Source organism: Ptychodera flava, chromosome 12 (assembly GCF_041260155.1).
Source record: "Ptychodera flava strain L36383 chromosome 12, AS_Pfla_20210202, whole genome shotgun sequence".
Lineage (NCBI taxonomy): Eukaryota > Metazoa > Hemichordata > Enteropneusta > Ptychoderidae > Ptychodera > Ptychodera flava.
This window is the reverse complement of record NC_091939.1, coordinates 19,675,730-19,697,020: the sequence shown is the minus strand read 5'-3', so window position 1 is coordinate 19,697,020 and position 21,291 is coordinate 19,675,730. Positions and strand designations below refer to the sequence as shown.

At 35.4% G+C, this 21,291-nt stretch overlaps 1 protein-coding gene across 1 annotated transcript in view; it reads left to right on the top strand.

Annotated features, from left to right (window-relative positions):
* The first annotated feature begins 173 nt into the window (after positions 1-173).
* The window catches only part of LOC139145317 (phosphatidylinositol 4-kinase alpha-like), a 43,878-nt gene continuing 22,760 nt past the window's right edge, over positions 174-21,291 (top strand). Inside the window, 10 exon segments of the mRNA XM_070716406.1 lie at positions 174-289; positions 13,404-13,523; positions 13,866-13,959; positions 15,104-15,189; positions 16,015-16,093; positions 16,364-16,845; positions 17,993-18,158; positions 18,614-18,805; positions 19,320-19,420; positions 20,158-20,405. Coding sequence (XP_070572507.1) covers positions 200-289; positions 13,404-13,523; positions 13,866-13,959; positions 15,104-15,189; positions 16,015-16,093; positions 16,364-16,845; positions 17,993-18,158; positions 18,614-18,805; positions 19,320-19,420; positions 20,158-20,405 — 1,658 coding nt within the window. The 5' untranslated portion in view covers positions 174-199.

Genomic DNA, 21,291 nt, shown 5'->3' with positions numbered 1-21,291 from the left:
CGAAAAAATCATCAAGTTAAAATATGACAAACAGGAAAATCATTCATTCATTGATATCAAGCTAAATGGTAACTCGAACTTCTCACTAACAGTTTTGTTAAATTCAAAATGGCAATATTCAGTGACATTTCATTAACCGGTCATTTTTTGGACCACTTCAAATTTTCTCGCATACTTGGGTAGTACGGTGTGAGTCAATATGGCGGCGGAGGAGAAGAAATTTTTCTCCTCGACCCTAATACATTTGGCCCGGTGCTTAGCGAATATAACACCCGCGCCATGGGAGAAGGTGAGTGAAATGATCAAATAACGTATTGATTGCTGAATCTAGTTTTAGGGAAACCAATTACAGTGTCGCTAAAACTATGAAAGTCATATGCGTACGATACGATGTCAGTGTGCAGCGCCGCGTCGGCAATTATGTTACTCTGCTGCTGAGCTGCGTAGCGTATCTATATACACAAGTTACAGACGAAGCTTGTGTCATGTTTTGTGTTGTCTTCGACTGTCACATCATGTTGTGGTACTCACACATTTCGTTTTATATACCATTTGCAAATGTCATCGACTTGCAATTTACCATTTACACTGAAGTGGCTAGCTACATAGTTGATAGAAAGTATCGTCTATGTCGACAATGGTTTCCATTGGCACTACACTACAGTACTGTAGCCCTGTACAGGTACAACCCCAATTTATAGTATAGTAAGTTCGCAGGTAGCAGCTTTTCAAAAGTATTTCCCTTGTGTGCATTAAGGGAGTAAGGGAAAGTGGTCACAAACTGCATTTTGTATTGAAATATCTACAAGATATATTCCAAAGTAAATAATTGTTCAGCATATTGCAATAAAGATTTAAATGAAATAGTATAAATTGCAATTTGTGTGACAACTTTTAAAGCGTATACTGCAATCATCTGCTTTAATGTTTTAATTGGCCCCATGGGAAATTACACCTTTGCAAATATTATTGGCGATAAACGAGAGAAGTTTCAGTACATTACTTGTGTACTGTACAGGTATATATTCATTTCAATTCAATTCACTCTAATTTTGTGAATTTTATTTGCATTGAGTCATTGAGCAAAGATACTATCTATTACCTCAGTAGGGATTTTACATGAAATTGATAGACAGCTATAATAATAATAAATTATATATCAAAAGAAAGCTCTCTTCAAGACCAATTGATTGCATTTTGTTTGATGAAAATCGGTTCAGTACATGCAGAGATATGTCCTGTTGAATTTGAAAAAACTTTCTCCTATTTAGAAATTATGCGATGGTAGACACCTGTAGTTATCATAACCACCAGGTGACCCCATTTTGAACATTGTTTGAGGAAACTAGAATTGCAATTTCTTGTGCTTTTTGCAATAACTCAAGCATTTCTTATTGAAAATTGATGAAGTTTTTTGTGGACATTGCTGACGAAATGTTCAAAGGTTTTTTAATTTTTATAAATGAAAAAGGTTATTTAGAATGCTGTTTACAAGGTAAACAAAAAAAACAATACCTGTAAAAAATCAAATGATACCTGTGACATTGATCGCTGTATGCATTATGTATCGTGAACATCTACAGAAATATGATAATCATATTCCATATTTACTTTGCATATATGAAAAAAGTTATTTAGATTTATATTTACAAGGTAAACAAATAAACAACAATACCTGTAAACAATCAAATGATACCTGTGACATTTTAGAACTTGATTTAATTTAACAAATATTTTTTTAGAGTTTTTTAATTTGAACTTCGAATTTTTTTTAAAATTTTTTGTGTGTATTACAACTTTTATTAAATGATTATGAAATATGTCTGATTAATGTCGATTTTAAGTTAAAACAAAGAACTTTTCCAAAAAGTCAAAAAAACTTCGTTCTCAACCCTTTTTCAATGCCGTAAAATTAATATCAACACGCATTTATAGAATGAACAACTGCATTAAACTGGATGCAAAGTTAAGCTGCCCCGGAAATAACATAGACCCTCGAACATGTCGAAGTCAGCGGTCCGAAATACAAACCAGTATAAATACAACTTTTTCAAAGTCCGGGACACCATCAATGAGGAAAGAACAAATTAATAATCTATGGCTTGTTCTTCAGAGAGAAACAAAATAGTCCCCTTCTCGGGAACTAAATATAGAAACTAAAATTTCAGTATAGTATCGGCAAAGTGTGGTGCTCATGCGTATGCCTACACTGCAGTGCAGTGCTGGCTTGACAACTTCTCAGTGTCTCTCGAAAAATATCACCCGGAAGTCAAACTACTTCGAACAAGATAACGTTTGAAAGGGTAAAGTATATTTCTCTAGTTCCTTGCGTTAGATAAGAAATCAGACAAATCTAGCTGCAAAATCATGAACGTCGGAACTCAGCTTAGACCTCCTGACACAGAACATGCGGCGAATGCGCCAATTACGCGAAGCGTCTCGAGTGCTTGTATGTAATTCCGGGAGTGCCGGATGTAAAGTTGGGGTGAAACCATACTCGCTAAAAAGGGCCTTAAGCATCATTTTTCGCATCGTCAGACTCGTAATTATTGCAGAATTACAATTAATATTTATCATAAAATTAATTTTGGGGCCGAACGTTTAAGGAAATCAAGATTTTCTTTCAAAAAAACACAAACGAAACACAAAGTTTGATCACAGATTGAGTTTTTCTCGGCCGATTTTAACGTTTGCCCCCTCAAAATGAAGCCCATGATCTCTACTTTCGTACCAACCCCAAAAAATAGTGATGCGATCAGAATAAGTCATGCGGAGAGCCTATCAAAGAGGTATATGTTCGATCTCCTTCGCGGGACATTCGAGGTCACGGCACAACGCTCATAATGGACGCCAAAATCGCCGGTACGCGTGAGTTTGTAGTCGTGCTGCTTTGCCATTTATCGTAGTACAAAAGTGAAAATTTCCCAAAATGAAGTTAAAATAATAATCTTCAACACTACAGTTTCATTTTCTCTGATTATTTGGTCTATTTAAGAATTAACACGAAAGTTCGGACTAGACCTGCATCGAACGCGTGCGTTCAACACAAATGTCACGTGACCTAAAATCCCTAATCTCAGTAACGCAATAATGTTTCCCTGTTTCGCAACTTACATGAATGGGGATGTGACCAAATAAGTTTGGTTTATCTGCTGACCTCAATCAATGTGTTGATATAACACAGTAGGTGTGGCTCATCCCCTAGATCATTAGCTATAATAACAACACTCAGGCCTTTCTTGCTTGCATGTAGAGAATTCCAATTAATTTAAACTGTATGAAGGGATACATTTGTAGCATTTAGGGAAATACAGTTTAATCATTTACTGAAGAAAACAAATTTCAAGCCACAAGATACTGCTGGCCTGTCACACCTGAGTGAGAAAAACCAGGATGTGCATAAGAGTTGCCCTGCTCTTATGTGTACATAAGGGCTTGTGTTTCTCACAATATTTGAAATGTCTTGAAATCAAATTGCATGGTTGATGCTAGCAGCATTAAATGTAAATTTAAACTTAGGTTGGATCATTTTCCATCGCCAAACTTTCATTTGACATGCAGATATATGTTGATCAAACCTGAAACATTTGTATGTTATTGGTATACTATACTTTGTTATGAATTCGTAAACATGAACCATGCATTTTTGCTGATGCGCCGATGGCTAATGTTCAAAACAGGGAATTCATGCCAGTCCTTACACTAGTAAACTTTAGCATAACTCCCTGTCTTTTTATAGTGTCAACCCATTTCACAGGATTCTGTCAAGATGAAAGGCTTGTAGAAATTGTATAGCCTTAAAATATCAAGAAAGCTGGAATTATAAAAGTTTTGGGCTGGCAGTAAATTTTAATAGATCACCACAAGGCTCATGCTACTAAATTATATTATACTTGTTATGTAGTTATTAAAACTATCCAGAAATATAAATGTGCGAGAATGAATGTCTCATTAATTACTCTTTAGGTCATGAATTAAATTCTACACTTAATATAAACCAAACAAAATGAACAATACAGGGAATAAAATTTTGGGTTTGGGGTGAAATTGGACAGCAAAAGAGATTCAGCAACAGTTTCAATTTTGGAAAATCACAGTAGTTGTTTACTGGCATAAAATGAGAAACATAAATTGTTTTATGGTACATGATTTAATTAAAAATACTCAGTCTGTTATGAGCATTTCCAAATGCTTGTTATTGCTGAGTATTGTACATTTGATGGTGACTACAAATTTCATTCGTGTGTGAAATCTGTATTCCATATTAGTGGTATATGTATGCTGAATTATTAACTACATCAATGCTATGGTATTTTGAAACATATTTTAAGCTACAGGGGAAACATCTGTTGATAATGAATGATTTCAAGTTCAAAATTATTTTATTATATTACAAAACAACTTCATAAAGTCATGTGTGAAGCCATCTATAAAACCAGTCAGCCAGAATTAAGTTAGAACACACAATAAACTACCAGTGTTTATTTTGTGTGGGAAAAAAATCCATCTGCAAGGGACCTGTTCACTTGCAACATAAAAATGAAATAATAATGACCTGGATTATGGATCATTTTAGTGGACCCTAGATTCCATTTAAATGTAATAATCATGTACATTTATTGGGCCATATTATCTTGAATAATAGATGCAGTTTTGTCATTTGGCAGATGACTTGCAGGCCTATGCAGTAATCCCTGTATGCCAAATTTTGGTCAATCATCAAAGGGATGGGCTCCAGATATTTGTGCCTAACACACTGTATAACCATGTTATTGTTTGGAGTGATGACATATTCTTTCATGCCATTTCCTATCAGGTGATCAGTATCAGATAATCTAAATTGTTCAATTTTCAGTGATAAAAATGTTGTGCAGAGATCCAAGCACGCAATCTGTAATTTGTACAAATCACTGATATACTAAAATGTTAACACAGACCAAATTGTCTTTGGGTAGCTCCTTATACTACAAGACAAATACTACATTCTAGGATCATTTGTATTATTTTCACTTCATGTAAGACATTATGTACATCTTTTCTCTGGTGAAACATGGTAATATAACATTCAGAGAGCCCTGCTTCATTGATAGAATGGAAGTAGGATGGCTGTTGGAATGGAAAATTAATTCCTAGTATATGCACTGTATATATGCAAGGAATTCTTATTATGTGCCATTATCTACCATACGTGTATCTATGAATGAGGTCGGGGTCTTCTCTGTCAGTCTTCTTTATTATCAGCTTGTAAGACAACTATGTAAATGTGATATACTAAATATCGTCAAAAAACAGTGTGGTTGTTTTGTTGTAGGAAATCTTTTTTAAAAAGTTACCATTAGTTTCTTTCCATCAGTCAGCTGTGTTGAAGCATTTTCAAGAAATATTAATTAATAGTGTGGTTTTCTAAATGTTTTTGTCAGGTGTGTACATGTTTTGTCACTAAACATAACTTTAAAAAGACCGATATAAAAATTTACCACAACTCCTTCTTTGTAAAGTGTGAGGCTGGACAATATCAGGGATGAAAGCATTGCGACAGCTGCTGGCTACTACCTCAGGGAATCATTAAAAATAAAATGAATATAAAAGGATGCAAAAAAAAGTAATTCAACCGGGAAGAGGTCATCGGAAGCCTTTGCTGGAAAATAGTGCTTTCAATGCAGTGTCTAAATTATTACTGAGACTGCTTAGTATTTTTCATCATAAATTCATTACGCATTCACGTGAGAGCAGCAGTGTTTTGAAATTGATGTACAGTCATATCCCAAGGGCACCTGGCACGTACTGTAACACCGGGCTGAGCCGTATTAGTTTTCAAGGTAACGGTACAGTAGTTGTAAATTTCAACAGAGAAGTAATGTACAGCTGTGAGTGAAACCGACTCTGTAAGGACCCTGGGTGAGGAAATTCCACCATTGAGAGTAATAGATTACCACATATTTTATAAGCTTTTAGTATTACGGTGACAGATGAAGCTGGAAATTTGATTAAAAATTTGATTAGAAAGGCATTCTGCTGAATAGCCAGGTACAGGAGATTGTGTAAATGTGAAAGTTTTGACACTCAACGTGTATCGAAAGGAGATTGATAGCAAAGAAGGTAAACTAACCAAAGTTCGTAATCCTGGGTAATAATCACATTTGTATCTTTTCAAGTACGGTACATGTGTTTCATTTACATATCATTTTGGGTTTTTTAAGTCCAAATATTACAACAAAATTTTAGGAAATGAACAGGGTAGCAGACAGCAAATAGTGATCATTCTTTGTGCCATTGTTCCTTGTTCAATACTAGCAAATATGTCTTTTGAATCTTTCCAAAAGCTGCAATCACCATAAGGCATTTTTGTTCACAAATGAAGCCATTCTAGCGACAGAATGATGAACCGTAAGTGTACATATACATGTACCTGATCCTGTAATCCTGCACAGTGCAGGAAATCAAGTGTATAAAGTGTACACTCTCATATGCACTTGAACATGCATCTTTGTGGAAGGCAGAATTTTACTTCAAAAGTCAGAATACCTTACCAAAACAAAATTTTGCAATTTACTCAAGGGCTGTTCAACAAATAGTTGAGGAAGATTCAAGGGATATACCAGGTGATGAAATCCAAGCTTCACTCTAAATCGCACGCTGGAAAGTTGAAGATCATAGATGAAAAGTAACCCTACTATTGTTTGCATCAAATTGCTGACAATGTCTGGTTCAGTCAGAGTACCTTTACAACAACATAATGATAAACTATAAGTTTACAATATGGCAATATGAGGATATTTCTCTGACACATCTGTCTGATTAAACAATTTAACTTTATCAGAAATCAATTTATGTTGAACAAAAATCACTTTCCACAGATGTTTATTGCCATTCTGTCACAAAAGATACATATTCTGAAGGAATTAAATTACACATCAAAGGTACTTGAATGAGGTATCAATTACAATATAAAATTCAAACTACACCCAAAATATGTTTTCACTCACCTAGAAAATGCCCAAGCCCCAGAGAGAATTTGAGGGCAATGGATGCGATGGATGGATGGAGAGAGAGAGAGAGAGAGAGAGAGAGAGAGAGAGAGAGAGAGAGAGAGAGAGAGAGAGAGGCATTGATGGATGGAGAGAGAGAGAGAGAGAGAGAGAGAGAGAGAGAGAGAGAGAGCTGATATTGAATTAGTGGAATTAGAAAAAATGTGGAATTAGATTTATCGTTACATCTATGGACTACCAATAACTACTTGAAAAAACAAAACAGCTAGTCATAATGTAAATTGGAAAATTGCTGGATATTTCCAATATTGTTTAACATATACATATTGGTATACAGTGTGCTTTTTATAATACCACTGTGGATTTACAAGCTAAATTTTGATATGCTGTATATGAAAGTGAAAGCTTTCTAATCTATAATCATAGCCTTTCTTCTCAATATTGACCACCCTTCCTAGCCCTTTCATTCCTATTTCCCTGGATGGGGTCCAATTTTAGCCGTACAGGAACTATATAATTGTACTAAAGTTTGGTGGTTAAAGGGTAAAAATTACATGCCTTTCTATTGTCTGTTATCATACATGTAGTGAGAATTCAGCTCTGCTTTGGCTTGCAGGGAATTGCTTCACAGTTTAATATAAATGACTATTAACACCATAATGACTATAGCTAATGAAAATGTTTGAACACAAATAGGTAATCCTACCTCATGATAAATTAGTTTATCAATGAATGGTTTAATACCCATCATCCCCTACCATTAGGTTTGCATTTCACAGTATTTCTGAAGATTGCCTGCTTTCATTTGCTCGGAGAGAACTTTTCAAACCTGACAAGACTCTGAATGTAATTATCACTAAGGGAATATAATCTTCACATACCATAAAGGTTATGATCTTTGGATGTTGTATTGCTAATGTTATCTTTTCTCTAATGTAATTTCACTGTCATTTACTTTCAACCGGGTATTTACAGTGCTCACTGCACACTGTAAATTCATGTCATGCCATATTTCCAAGGGAAAAAAAGATCAACCCAGTGAGTTATATCATCTAGAAATTTATGATGTGATTGAGTTTCCCATGAATAACAAGCCTTCGGGACGACAAATAGGAGAATTATAGATAAAACCCTGACTGTAATTTATGACAGTTGATAGCTGCAAGGCAATCTTGTTAGGTCAGTAGGCTCAATGTACAAATCTTGAAATTACTTTTTTATTGAGGCACCAAGGGACTCAATTTTATTTTTTTACTACCCAAATTTACAATTTGCGTTGTAAACTGTCATCTCGACAGACATATTTTTACTATTTGTATGTTAGAAGATAGCTGCAGTGTCTCTCAGTGGTTGAGGCACATGTTCATATCCCCATAATGTACTGTCACTGAAAGAGCTTGATTAGATGCAGGGGGTACACAGACTACATCTGTGAAGAGCTTACAATGAGCAATGAGACACATCAGTTCGGTTCTCAGAAAGTGAAAAAACCAACAGTAATTGTGCAACTACTATTGATTTCACTTTTTCAATTTCAGATGTGTTGATGTTTTTTAGTTTTAAAGAATTGTATCGTGACCTCTCTTTTCAAGAGGATCTAAATCACTTTCTCCAACAAAAAGAATACTTGAAATTCTTTTTTTCGTTTGATTGTATTGCACAGAATACATGTATATGACATAGGACTACCAGAAAAGTTGCAACGGATGTTGATTTTTCAAAGGATATTTTTTTCTATCCGATCTGTATTAGGTTACATGTAATTCCTATATACAGTAGCATAATAAACCTCTTTCATGTAATAAAAATCAAATAATCACTCATTCGGTTTGAATATCTGGAATGAAGTTCCCTGTTTATTTGATAAGGTTGTTGTGTTGTCTAAGGACAAGATTGTGATTGGATCAGCTATGTAGAAGCACAGGCAGGGACGCTCTCCACCAATCAGAAGGCTTGTTTAAAATCTGTTACAGGAAATACTTATACTCAGGTTTCAAGTAGTATGCATAAACGCTCTCCAAGCCACTCTAAATCTCTTCCATCATTATGACATTATCCGCAATGTATGTGACCTTTTTGTTTCATAATACATAACCATGCACGTATCACAGATACACCATGTCAATTTTCAGAATGCTGCTTATGTAGATATACTGTTCTACTGGAGTTTCTGTTGAAACTAATAGAAGCGTTTCTTTACAGGGCCAGTAATGCTAATGTTTGATGATTTTTTTCATCATTTTGGTTTGTCAATTACAAGTTCTTATTTGACTCCCAAAAGAATGTTTAAATACCCTCTACTGAGCTTGTCAACGGTGTGTCTATATGTGTAAAATGCACTTTGTTTACATATGAATTCTTGTCCGGACCAGAATTCACTTTTCAACAAGAACAATGCAGTCTGTACAAGTACAGGCTGAGTTGACAAGCTGAATACTGTGTTTATCAGCATGCTTTGGGGAGTAAAACAAGAAATTATGGTTAAATTATTAAAAACAAGAATAGTGAAAAAAATCATCAAAAGTTAACATTATACACAGTGTGTATTGCATTACCCGTAACTTACTCTCATGTATTACATGTAAATTTCATGATTTACGTGTTTGTAATTCTACTCTCTGTAATAGTGTTATGTGGAACATTTCTTGTTTTTATTGACACTATCTACCTTTTGCCTAACATTTGAATAATGATTTTAACATGTACCGGTATGTGAACTGGCACTATACTTGTGCTCACTCTCTGTAATACACATAGTTTATGTATTCAATAAGCAGGTCTCAGATCTTCATCCAAATAGTATCTTCTGATCATTTCAAAAGACACACCTTTGAGTGGCTACTGATAAATGATTAAACCGTCCCCCTTGTACCATTGTGAATGGTCACCAACAAGCTAGGCATGGGTTTGAAGTCCATTGTATACATGGAGTGTCTGGACTACTAGTATATCCAAATTCCATGCAGTGAATGCTGACAATGTGAGATGATAAAATTGAATAAACCTAATTAGATTTCATACAGTAGGTGTGAATAATTCTTTAACAAAATATCAATTATTGATATCAAAGTAGAGTAGCATGTACACTTACATGTATGTAATTGAAGAAAAACGGCCTTTAGAAATAAGCAGTCAACATAATTTACATGTATGCTATTTTGTCATCCTTTGTTTTGAAATTTGACATCCAAATTTGACATCTAAAACTAGCGTATACAAAATAATTAAAACTTCCATACCTTCATGTTCAATATTAAACTTTATTATCTGTGACACGTGAAGCAAGTACTTCAGGACTACTTGTACATTGTAAAGTGTGAAGTCCATAGTCCAGGGGCTTGATATCAGATTCCACATCAAAAAATCTATGAAAGAAATGGATCGTAAGTCTCTCAAATTTCGTCTGGTCGATGGTCCTCACTATTCCCAGTAAATACTGTCATTTCAGAGTAGGATTGTTACTTGTGTGATTTACAAAAATGAATGCAATTCCTGGCGACAATCTACAAAATTTATCCTCTTTACTCAACCTACCATTTTACCAGGTAAATATACTGTATTCAAAAACAAATTGCAAATAATCTGATGAACATTGATAATGCTGGGCTGTGCTGTTTGGTTTGGTGATTACACTGTCTGACCTGAAGCCAAAACAAAACCCTGAAATTCCAATGGATACTAGAGATCACATTATTTGAACTCTGTCATGTGATTGAAGCAAAGTGTGCTTTTCCGCCAGATGGGAAGAATTTGTCAGAAACACATGTACATGTTATTCTTAGTGGAAAATGAACTGTTTGCAAGAAACTGTGTTACTGCAGAAGACACATGAACATTAAGTTGATTTTCTAAGAACACAGGGACACAGATACATATCTATCATTCTGACCTGTGCATAGAGGTCAGGGAATTTAGCCACTTTTTAAATATTTTCTCAAACTATCATCAGACATGCACATGATACAGCTTCTTCCTTTTCCTCCCTGTTATTATCATCGTCATGAATGTCATCAATGTTATCACCATCATGATCATTATCATTATCATCATCATCTTTATCATCATTGTTGCTATATTCATCATTCTATGCCATGACACGATAGTACTCTGTATGTATACACGTGGAATGATTTTGATTATACCATAACGTCATTCCACCCTGAGCTGAAGGGCTTACTGAACTCATCCACTTGTAAAACCACTGCGTTTGCCACATGCCTTTAGTCAACTAGCCGAGGTTGAGTACATGTGTACAAGTGCGGGGAGAAAGTTCAACAGATCAGACATCAGCACATACTCTCTAGTGCAGTGACACAGGCAACTCATACAATACTTCTATTATATAATAATAATGTTATTACACTACTATATCGTCAGTGGATACAGTATGGTAAAATAATAATAATAATAATTATGAAAAATAATAACAATAACGGACAAAAATAGTTATAAAAACTAATAAAACTACCATATATACTTTACATGTATGTGTATATAATATAATAATAATCTAGTGTTAATTTATATTTTCTACAGCTGCAAATCTAAACCATATTTTAAAACACTGCTACATGTTGATATAGGTGCACCTGTTTTAAGTCATGGCTGAACAGTCAGCCCTTTAACAATCTGATGCATTCCAAGTATGTTAACTCATATTTTCCTGCCATTGATACAGATGTGGGTCAAGGATGAAAAGTAGTCAGCATTTCAATGAAGTTGCATCACTCTGTACTGCGTTATATCAGATGTACCGAATGTGTGATAAAAAGCAATGATACATGTGCCACAGCATGTAGGTCTGTCATAGAAAGAGATGTTACATGTACATTCCAATAAATATCAAAGTTGTTTGCCTCTTGCTATCATAGCTGGATGCGGGTCAGGGCCGGAAAGTTATTCAGTAAAGAGATACATACACTACAAAGATACGACAACTGTAAATTGATGTACCAGTGTAAAATAGGTCAAGGAAAATGTTTCTGGCAGAAAATCAAGATGTATGGACGTTATTTTCATGTGTAAGCTAACACTAAAATCAGAGCAGATGAATGAAGCACAGATGTTGAAGCAATTGTGCAGACTTTACAGCATTCTTTACAAACTTGTGAAGTGTTAATTTGCAGCCTGTTACAATGTAGGTGGTGATGATTATAAGGATTCTCCCTTATAATTGCCCTGGGCACTTCAATGATGAAACCTTTTGTACCAATATGTAAACAGAGACATTTTTGAGGAACACCACACACACATACAGGTGTGTGTGTGTATGTATGTATACACACACATATATGCATACTGTATATATATAATATATATATATATATATATATATATATATATATATATATATATATATATATATATATATATATATATTATATATATATATATATATATATATATTTACATACACACAAACACACACACAAACACCCACACTGGATAATTAACATAGTATTGTGCCGTATTAAGAGATGCATTTAGCTAATGAAGCCATACCTGCAACAGCTGAACATACACATTCATGTAAGTACTTCGATCTGAGAATAGTGCCTACAATTTTTGCGTGGACTCTTAATGGGCAGGTGTTGTGTCACTGATAAGACAGGATTTTGTTGAGATACGGGTCCTTGTATAGATTCTAAACCCAAAAAGAAGGTGGTATAATTTTGCCTGGCATGTGTTCAATTCATGTGAACTGACTGACGTGTACATGTTGGTCACAGCATTCAACCGAAAGTAACACCAGTGTGCAGTATTGTGGTACTGAGAAGGGGTATTGGTTTCAGTCCAATCAGTTTAAAGCTGCAAGTATCATTTGATCATATGTGGAATCTTTTTCCTGTCTGTAAATTTCAGTGTGATCGTCGTAAGCTAAATACATTTCCTGCTTGGCAGTGCTCCTATTACATGTAATTCCATGGAAATGTAACTCACATTTCCTTGAACCAAAAATAAAAGGAAAATATAAGATGACTGATAAGCTGTTCACTTACATTCTCTTTATAATGAAATGAAGTTAAAGTTACAGTTAAAGATTTATTGAATTATAAAGTGTAACTGAACACCTGCTTAAAATATAATTCGTTAAAATACAGTAAAGTTCAGACGGTGTCAAATCAAACTCGCACCAAAAATAAACAATACATAATCACTGCAGGAATCTTAAAGATTTCAATATGAGCTCTGTATAAATAACAACTGATATGTTTCAGTATAAAACTTAAAAGATGAAATGAAAAAACCATATAAACAAGTGACAGGGTGGGTTCAGTCTAAAATGTTTGTCAATTCTTTATGTGTTTTCATTCCTGTCTGATCAGTAATAATGGATTGTATAACACCACAAAGTTCAAAAGATACTGAAAGAAACTGGGCTTTTATCTAATACAGTGCATTTTATCATTTCAGGTGAATCGTTTGCTGGCCATGTGTCCACATTCCAATGGCAAGTCAATCTATGTGTTGGATCAAAGAAGACAAGACGCTGTGATTGCGTTGGGAATTTATCTCCTTGAGTCAGGTCTCCAGGTACGTTGTCATGGTAACTGTTAGCTCAATCATGTCCAACTTCCTGCGGATGTGTTGTTCCCGACTTAAACTTTAATCAAAGTTCTGAAAGTGATAGGCTATAAACAATTGTCTCAGTGTGTGGTTAAATTTTCTCCGGAAACAACTGCAATATGAAGACGTGTGAAAAGTGAATAAACCAGAGTGGCTACAGCAGACATGCATTGTACATGTAGACAACCTTTTACAGTGATTTCAAACTCATAATATAAACATTTTGAAGTGAAAACTAATATAAACATTTTGAGTCGGCTTGGTATATCTTTCAGACCTGATAATCTTTCCGTTAAATTCTGCTTTCAGCACAAGGATAAGATTATTCCGTATTTCCTAGGACTGTTGAAATCATTCCCGAAAGCAATATGGATTGAAGATCCGATACTTCACACCAAAGGAAGTAAGTAGTATCATGCACTGTATCTCTGGTGTTTTCTTATTTGTCCTGTCATGAAACATGCCTTCACTGACAGAATTCCATTAGCTAATTAAAAAGTCTGATTTCAACCCTTTGCTTCAGGGTGTACAATGTATGTGATTCTATCAGGTCAAGTAGGTTAATTGCATGACGTGCCTCATGTAAGATTGTATTTTAACTGATTCGGCCGATTGAAGACCTTTATGAGCATATATAGACATGTCTACATGTATATATCTATCTTGCAAGCACATTGATATGTATAGTAAAAGTACCTATGACAGACATACATGTACTCGGGGACATGTACACGCTTGTGTACAGTATAGAGTGTGTCCATTGTTGTGTGTCACAGTGATTTACAGTACACAGGTAACCCAGCACATCCTCTTAACAGTAAATTTGAAGAGACTTGTATACTTTGATTTTTTACATCGATTTTGAATGATTTGACCTAAACAGGGTCAAAGTATACTGAAACATAATACATTGACATCAAATAACATTGTTGGTCTCATTGTATATGCCTATTGAAAGTGAAAGACTTAAATTTTGGTCAAGCTTTTCTCTGGGTATCTTTCAACTATTCTCTTTCAAAATCAGGAATAAAAATCGGGAGCCACCTTGCAAATTTGGTACAAGAGAAACAAAATACTCAAGATTTACCAGTAATTGAAATTCAAAATGGCCACCATCACTGTGTTAACTCTATGGAGAAAAAATAAAATTTTAGATTTTTGAAAAACTAAGATGGTGAAAATATTCCTTGTCAGACAAGCTTTAAAATGAGCTCCCACAAGTGGTAGACAAGAAAAGAATTGTAAAAGTTTGAGAGTCTGAATATCTGTCCCCGTGGTGCATTCTACCTTTAACATGAATGGTAATAGTGCCAAAATCAAGCTTTGTAAAGAGTGATCACAACTTGGTAGTCTGTAGGGACAATACTGTGGTAAGTCTTGCATGGGTCATCATCACATCCTTGCAATCATCTCAGGCCTACAAGACCAATATAATGGTACAAATCCACCAGTTATCTTTTGGGAAAATGCAATATTGATGGCTCTAGGCTAAAAAGATTTGACTCTGCCCATTCCTGTTATGCGTTTTGTGTGACTTAATCTTGCAGAGCTTCCAGAGAGTGAAATTTTCAGTTTTTGTTTGACGACACTTCTCAATGATATTGCAGCTGAAGATGAGGACAACTGTGGAAGTGTGAGTATGGTTCGGATTATATTGGAATTTGGAAATGGTCCCTGTTGAATATTTGAAATGCTCAATAGTCTGAAAACATCAACTTAATAATTTCATATGTTTATGTTAATATGTATCACTTTTGTCATTAACATGAAATTTGTGAGGAATGCTGCTGTTCTAATATAAATAGACTTTATGCAAACTTCTGAAAAAGCTTTAAAAAAATCACAACTTTATTACTTCCTTCAAAACCTCTCTCCATATTCTCGAAATGAAGATTCCTCAAGTGTGATATTTAACCCTTTGAGTGCTAAAGTCAATTTTTGTTGCTTTTATAAACTACAGCCCAGTCAAATTTTTTCAGATTTTTCTAAAATTTTGATCACAAACTGTAGCCGATGAAGGGTGATACCCATTTGTTCCAAAATAATAAAGAAATTGCAGAAAAATTCATAAAAATTGGTAAAATATTGCATTAAAATTTTGCTGGGAAAAATTACAGCACTCAAAGGGTTAAACAGCAGTCAGGGAGTAGATTTCAGTTTTGTAATAAAAACAACAGGCAAAATGGTTGTCTGTGCAGCTCAATACTTTAATTCTTTCTCTCAATTTCTCAATTTTTCAATTTTCAAAAAAAAGGTTAAACAAAAAGTAGATTTCTGAATAAGTATAAAGGCAAAATTTCCAAATTGATGAAACTAAAATCCTTTTCCCACATGTGTACACCTATGTCACATTTGAAACTAAATTATCAATTTAGTTTGTCAAGTAACATTTTATTTATTACTTTTCATCACAAAACTTGAATCACTAAGCTGTCAATCTTTTCCAACTTTGTTCCAGATTATTCAAACACAGCTGGATGTGTTTCAGACTCTGGGCAAGATGTGTCAAAGTCCCAGCTCTGGAGAGGTGACAAGAAGTAAGTTTTTGGCATCTTAAAAAATGATAATCTCTTTATGTTTTGATCAAGACTCAGGAAAATTTACAAGGATCAAGATTTTCTAAACCCAGAATAAATCCAAAAGAAACCGCGCAGCTTAGAACATTTGAAATTTACAAATGGATATAAAATTCATTCAGCATTGTTGTGTAAATTAATAAAGTATACTTTACTCTTGGTAAAATGTAAAATTGTTGATTGTTTGGCTATTTTGCCAGAGCATTGATATTTGCAACTCTCCATAAACAGGTCGTCTGTGCAGGGACATTGTGCCAGTATTTATTGGAATGGCCAGAGCCATGGGCCGTTCCAGCAGTGATCAAACTCCCCTCCTGTGTCAGCTGTTGTCACCTCCAGTGAGCCCCGCAACCGTGCAGACAGGGGACGAGAAAGTCGTCTTTGTCAGGCGATCGTTCAGCACATTCCGCCCAATCATTTCCCGGTCGATGTCGCAGACGCTGAAAAACATCAATCCTCCCGATGGGTCGATATCACCCGTGACGCCGACCATTGAAGACAGGTACTCACCAACAAGACACATACCACCTCCCGACAGAGAGGAAGAAAAGCAGAGACTTCGAAACAAACACTACGGCTTTGATCCAATGGTTCACCTATTCACAGTGGTTGGGTCAAGCTTTCCACGAATGAAGCCAGTGGTTGCGTGGGAGGAAGAAAAACGACCACCAATCAAATTCAATGTACAACAGTTACAAATTGTCCTACAGATGGTAAGTTTGTTCACTATACGGCTATGTAATGCTCTTTCCTGCCAGACAGTATGGCTACCCCATCTGCCAAGTCAGTAAAAAGCCAAAACCATATGTATTTTCACCCACTTGGCGTGGTCTGTTGTTACAGCAGCTTTAGCCTGTAAAAATCATTCTCACAGTATCTTTATTTTCAGGGGCCTCTAAACTTTCAATTTCTTGTTAAAATGCAACATATGGGACAGTGTATGCTTCACTTTTTGTAACCAACTTGACCTGATGGTAATGTATGAACTTGGCAGGATGAGAGTTTTAGAACTCTCTCCTTCAGGAATTTTGAGTCAAACAATTATCTTGTTGTAGAAACATATCAGTGATTTTACAAAGGTGTAGGAACATATTGTATAGTTCGGGATACCCTCCCCCAGTTACAATTGCTTCAATATACCAAGGCCATCCCCAGTAAAGTGACTAACGAACCCCTGTAAATTATACTGTTTATGTCACCCTCTACAAAGAAACTGCCGTGTAGCTTTTATTACCAAATCATATCATGATGTGACACATGCTCTATGTAAATGCATTTGATTTTCTCATCAAATTGTAATCTGTTCACTCCATGGTGAAAGGGAGTGTACCTTCCATCCATTTCATATCAAATCTTAACCCTTTTCCTACCAGACAGTATCACTTCCAAATCTGCCACGTCAGTAAAAAGCGGTACTGAGCCAAAACCTCATGTATTGCCACCCAGAGTAAAGTTGAAACTGCCCATGCATGTACACTGCCAGGTATTATAGGGTTAACGCCCAGAAGACAGATAATCAGAGATGTTCAAACTCACTAAACTGTTTTTGCTTGCTTTCTACAAGAGAAAACTGCAATAATCGATCACCACAGCTAGACTGAAATGCTTTCATATTGTTTTCAACAATCAAGCAGACCAATATATACAGAGAAATCTATTTTTATACCTTTACTCTTACACCATAGCTTGTTTTGATCCAAGATTCCTACTAAATAGCACTCTGTGTCTTTTTCATATATATCAGAATCTTTTTTGCCACAATAAAAGTGAATCATTTCTGTAATTTATATTCTCTGTCTACAGTAATGCTGGGTGTTCAGTTTCTAGATTTTACAATGTGAATTAGTTTTCTTCATCCAGGCCAAGAAGCTCATGAACAAAGACATACTGAAGTTTTTAGACAATGCCTTATCAGATTATCTGGACGAAGGCAAATCTGATCAAGCATTTATCTATCATAGCTTTAGTGAAACTATCAACGTTACAATGGTGACACTACTCAGATATTTACTTCATCACCAGGAAGGTAGGTGTAAGCTACATACAGTAATTACTGACCATGTGTTATTTCATCGGCAAAGTTTCATCTCAAAGTTGTTGTTTGAAGTCAGTCCAATATGACTCTCACAGGAGGACTGGATGATGCACACCTATTTTTATACCCAAGCTTGGAGTCTCTTCCAAAAGTCATAGTGTGATTTCTTGGAGAAGTAAAACACCACACGGTCACCCAACATGAGATTTCCAGTGTCAAAAAACAGTGTTCATAACAACCGCAAAACTCATTTGAACAGGCAGTTGCAGCAGACAAAATGTACGCTTCACTTTTGATGAAAATCTTCATAACATATATACATATATAAAATCCTTCAAATTTACAACTGTTGTAGTTTTTCGAAATTGAGAGAGAGTACTTCTTACAATCTCATTCTCTTTCCAATTTTACAAACGCAGTGGGTCCGTTTTCTTTTTCTCCACCAGATTTGCCAACCAGCTTTACAGTGGATGTACAGTCTTTCATTCGTGACTTATTCCTGTCTGGCCAGACAGAGCTTCAGAATAGAAGTCAGGATGTACCAAAGAACATGAACGCTGTGAACACATTTGCCCTGGCTGTCCAGGCCAATGCGGCGTGTGTTGACCTTCTTGTATGGGCAGTCATGGAGGATACAGGTTAGTTTTGCTGCAACGACCACTAAACATCTTTTAACATTCATCAAGGCTATTTTGTCTCATTAGTTACTGTTTTGTATTTCTTTATCTCTTCATTTGAAAAAAAATTGTACTGCAAAGAAAAGGCAAGTATTAATCCACTTATTTTATAATAAAATTCATATTTCAGTAAAAATTGTACTTTATGTAAATGTTGTTTTGATACACTTATTTCCTTCTGCATCACATCAATTTTACAAGGTCTGATATTTCACAAAAGTTATACATTGTAAGCCCTTCATGAACTGTATTTGTGAGAAAGCAAAGTATTTGTATTTCTGTGAAAGATTCCGCTACTTAATTATATAATCTCACCCAGGATGTTTGATCTTTGACAGTATTTTTGAACCAAAACAATTCTAAATTTGTCTTGAACAGTATTGTATAAATTCAGTAACAGGCCAAACAAGGGAAAATAAAATGTATGTTTAAAGATCTGTTCATTTATAGTTTAACACAATCACTTTTTTTACAGGTGCCGATGGCTTGATCAGCCGACTGACTGAAAAGTTGAATTCCAATATGGGAACCAGACATGTGCTGGCACACATGCCACTGATGATGTGCTGTCTAGAGGTGAGGGCAACACACTTTTATGACACACCTTGTCATCAAAATGGATCAGTCCAGACCAATATATTCCTGTGGGTTGACTTTGATGGTGTTTTTAACCCTTTCAGGCCTAAACCACTATATATAGGGGTAGCTCTGGTAAGTTACTAGAAAGTCAGGCATGAAAGGGTTATGAGTAGCTTAGTGGAAACTTCTGTGGAGTATTTCTTTTTCACAATGTAACAAGCCTTGTAAATTTGCTCACACACATGCAAAGTTCCCTCGTGCAATGGTGAAATCTCGTCTTCTCAGCGTCTCTAGTAGGCGGATGTGTTTAAATTACATTGCAACAGAAGACATGCCCCTAATTGCAGGGATGTGATCAGAAGCAAATATTATGATTAGCATGAAGGATAGTAGGCTTTCCAGATATTCTTTAGTCAAGGAATGGTTAATCAATATTGATTGAACATATTTTTGCAAGAAATTCAAATTTTACAATTTGCATCACAAGGTATAACCCTTTTGAGTCATAGTTGTGTTTTGCTCATAAATTACTCTGTTAATCATTGGTGTTTTGTGAGGGACAGTGAACCAGTCAATGTCACTGTGGTTCACAAGTCATGGTAGTTGAGTTCCTAGTGTACGATACCAATGGAGCGATGTAACGGGAAAGCAGCAGTGTTATATTTTGTTCACCAAGAACCAAGTTCACCAAGTTCTGCAAGAATGCTGATTGCAATAATTCTCTTACCTGGCAGGGTCTAGGCATGGTGGCTGAGAAGTTCCCAATGATGGCCAATCTTTGTATCCACGCACTGGAAGACTTCCTGGTCAACCCTTCACCAGTACTCCTGAAACTACACAAACAGCACAATCTCAGCTCATCAGGTCTCGGGGTCAAGGTCACTGTGGGTGGTCAATCAGCCACCTTCATTAGCGGACTAACAGGGTCAGATTTAACCCCCTTTGAGAGGTTGCGTGATTCAGCCATTCACAATCTCTGCAGGTGAGTGTCAGGAAAGGTAACCCTGTCACCCATGTTTCCTGGCGTAATAGTCAATGCCATGCCATTGTGAAAAAGAATATCACAAAAAGCTTTGAAATGAATGTTCACCTTAGGTAGCAGGCACCTCAAAAGTGAAAGACTTAACTCTTGCTCAAACTTTCCTCAATGAAACTTTCAACCATCCTTTCACCAACTCGAGAATAAAAATCAGGGGTCACCGTGCAAACTTCTGTTCTAGAGAAACAAATCACCTAACATTTACTGATATTCGAAATTCAAAATGACCACCATCCCTGTGTCAACTCTGCGGAGAAACACAAAATTTTCAATTTTAAAATAACTAAGACAGTGAAAATTTTTCTTACTCCAAGAAATTTAAAATGAGCCCCCACAACTGGTAGATCAGAAAGAATAGTAAAAATTTGAGTCTAAGTATCTCTCCCCAAGGCGCATTCTATCTGAGAGAGGTAAATTTAGAACAAACAAATAAACAGATTTGTAGTAGTTCAGAGACCAAATATCAAATCTCAAAGTAATTTTCCTCTGTAATTTTGGTGACTTTTAAGTTCAGAAAGTCTAATTCCTGATGACATTACCGTTCCATCATTACCATCCAAAGTAAATATTTCCTGAAATTTAGGATGTAACTTTCAGTAAAGTGTTTCTACCAATATTATGACTGAAACATTAAAAAACAACATACTAAAAAACCACAAGCTGCAACAGTAAAGTTGTAAAACAGACAAAAATGTTTGTCCTAATTCCTGTTTGCAATATTACATGTCTAATATTATATTCAGTAGCTAATGTACAATTGCAGTCAGTGTTATTTAGGACAATACCGCCATTGGATATTTGGTAGAAATCCATTTGACCAATGAGTGGC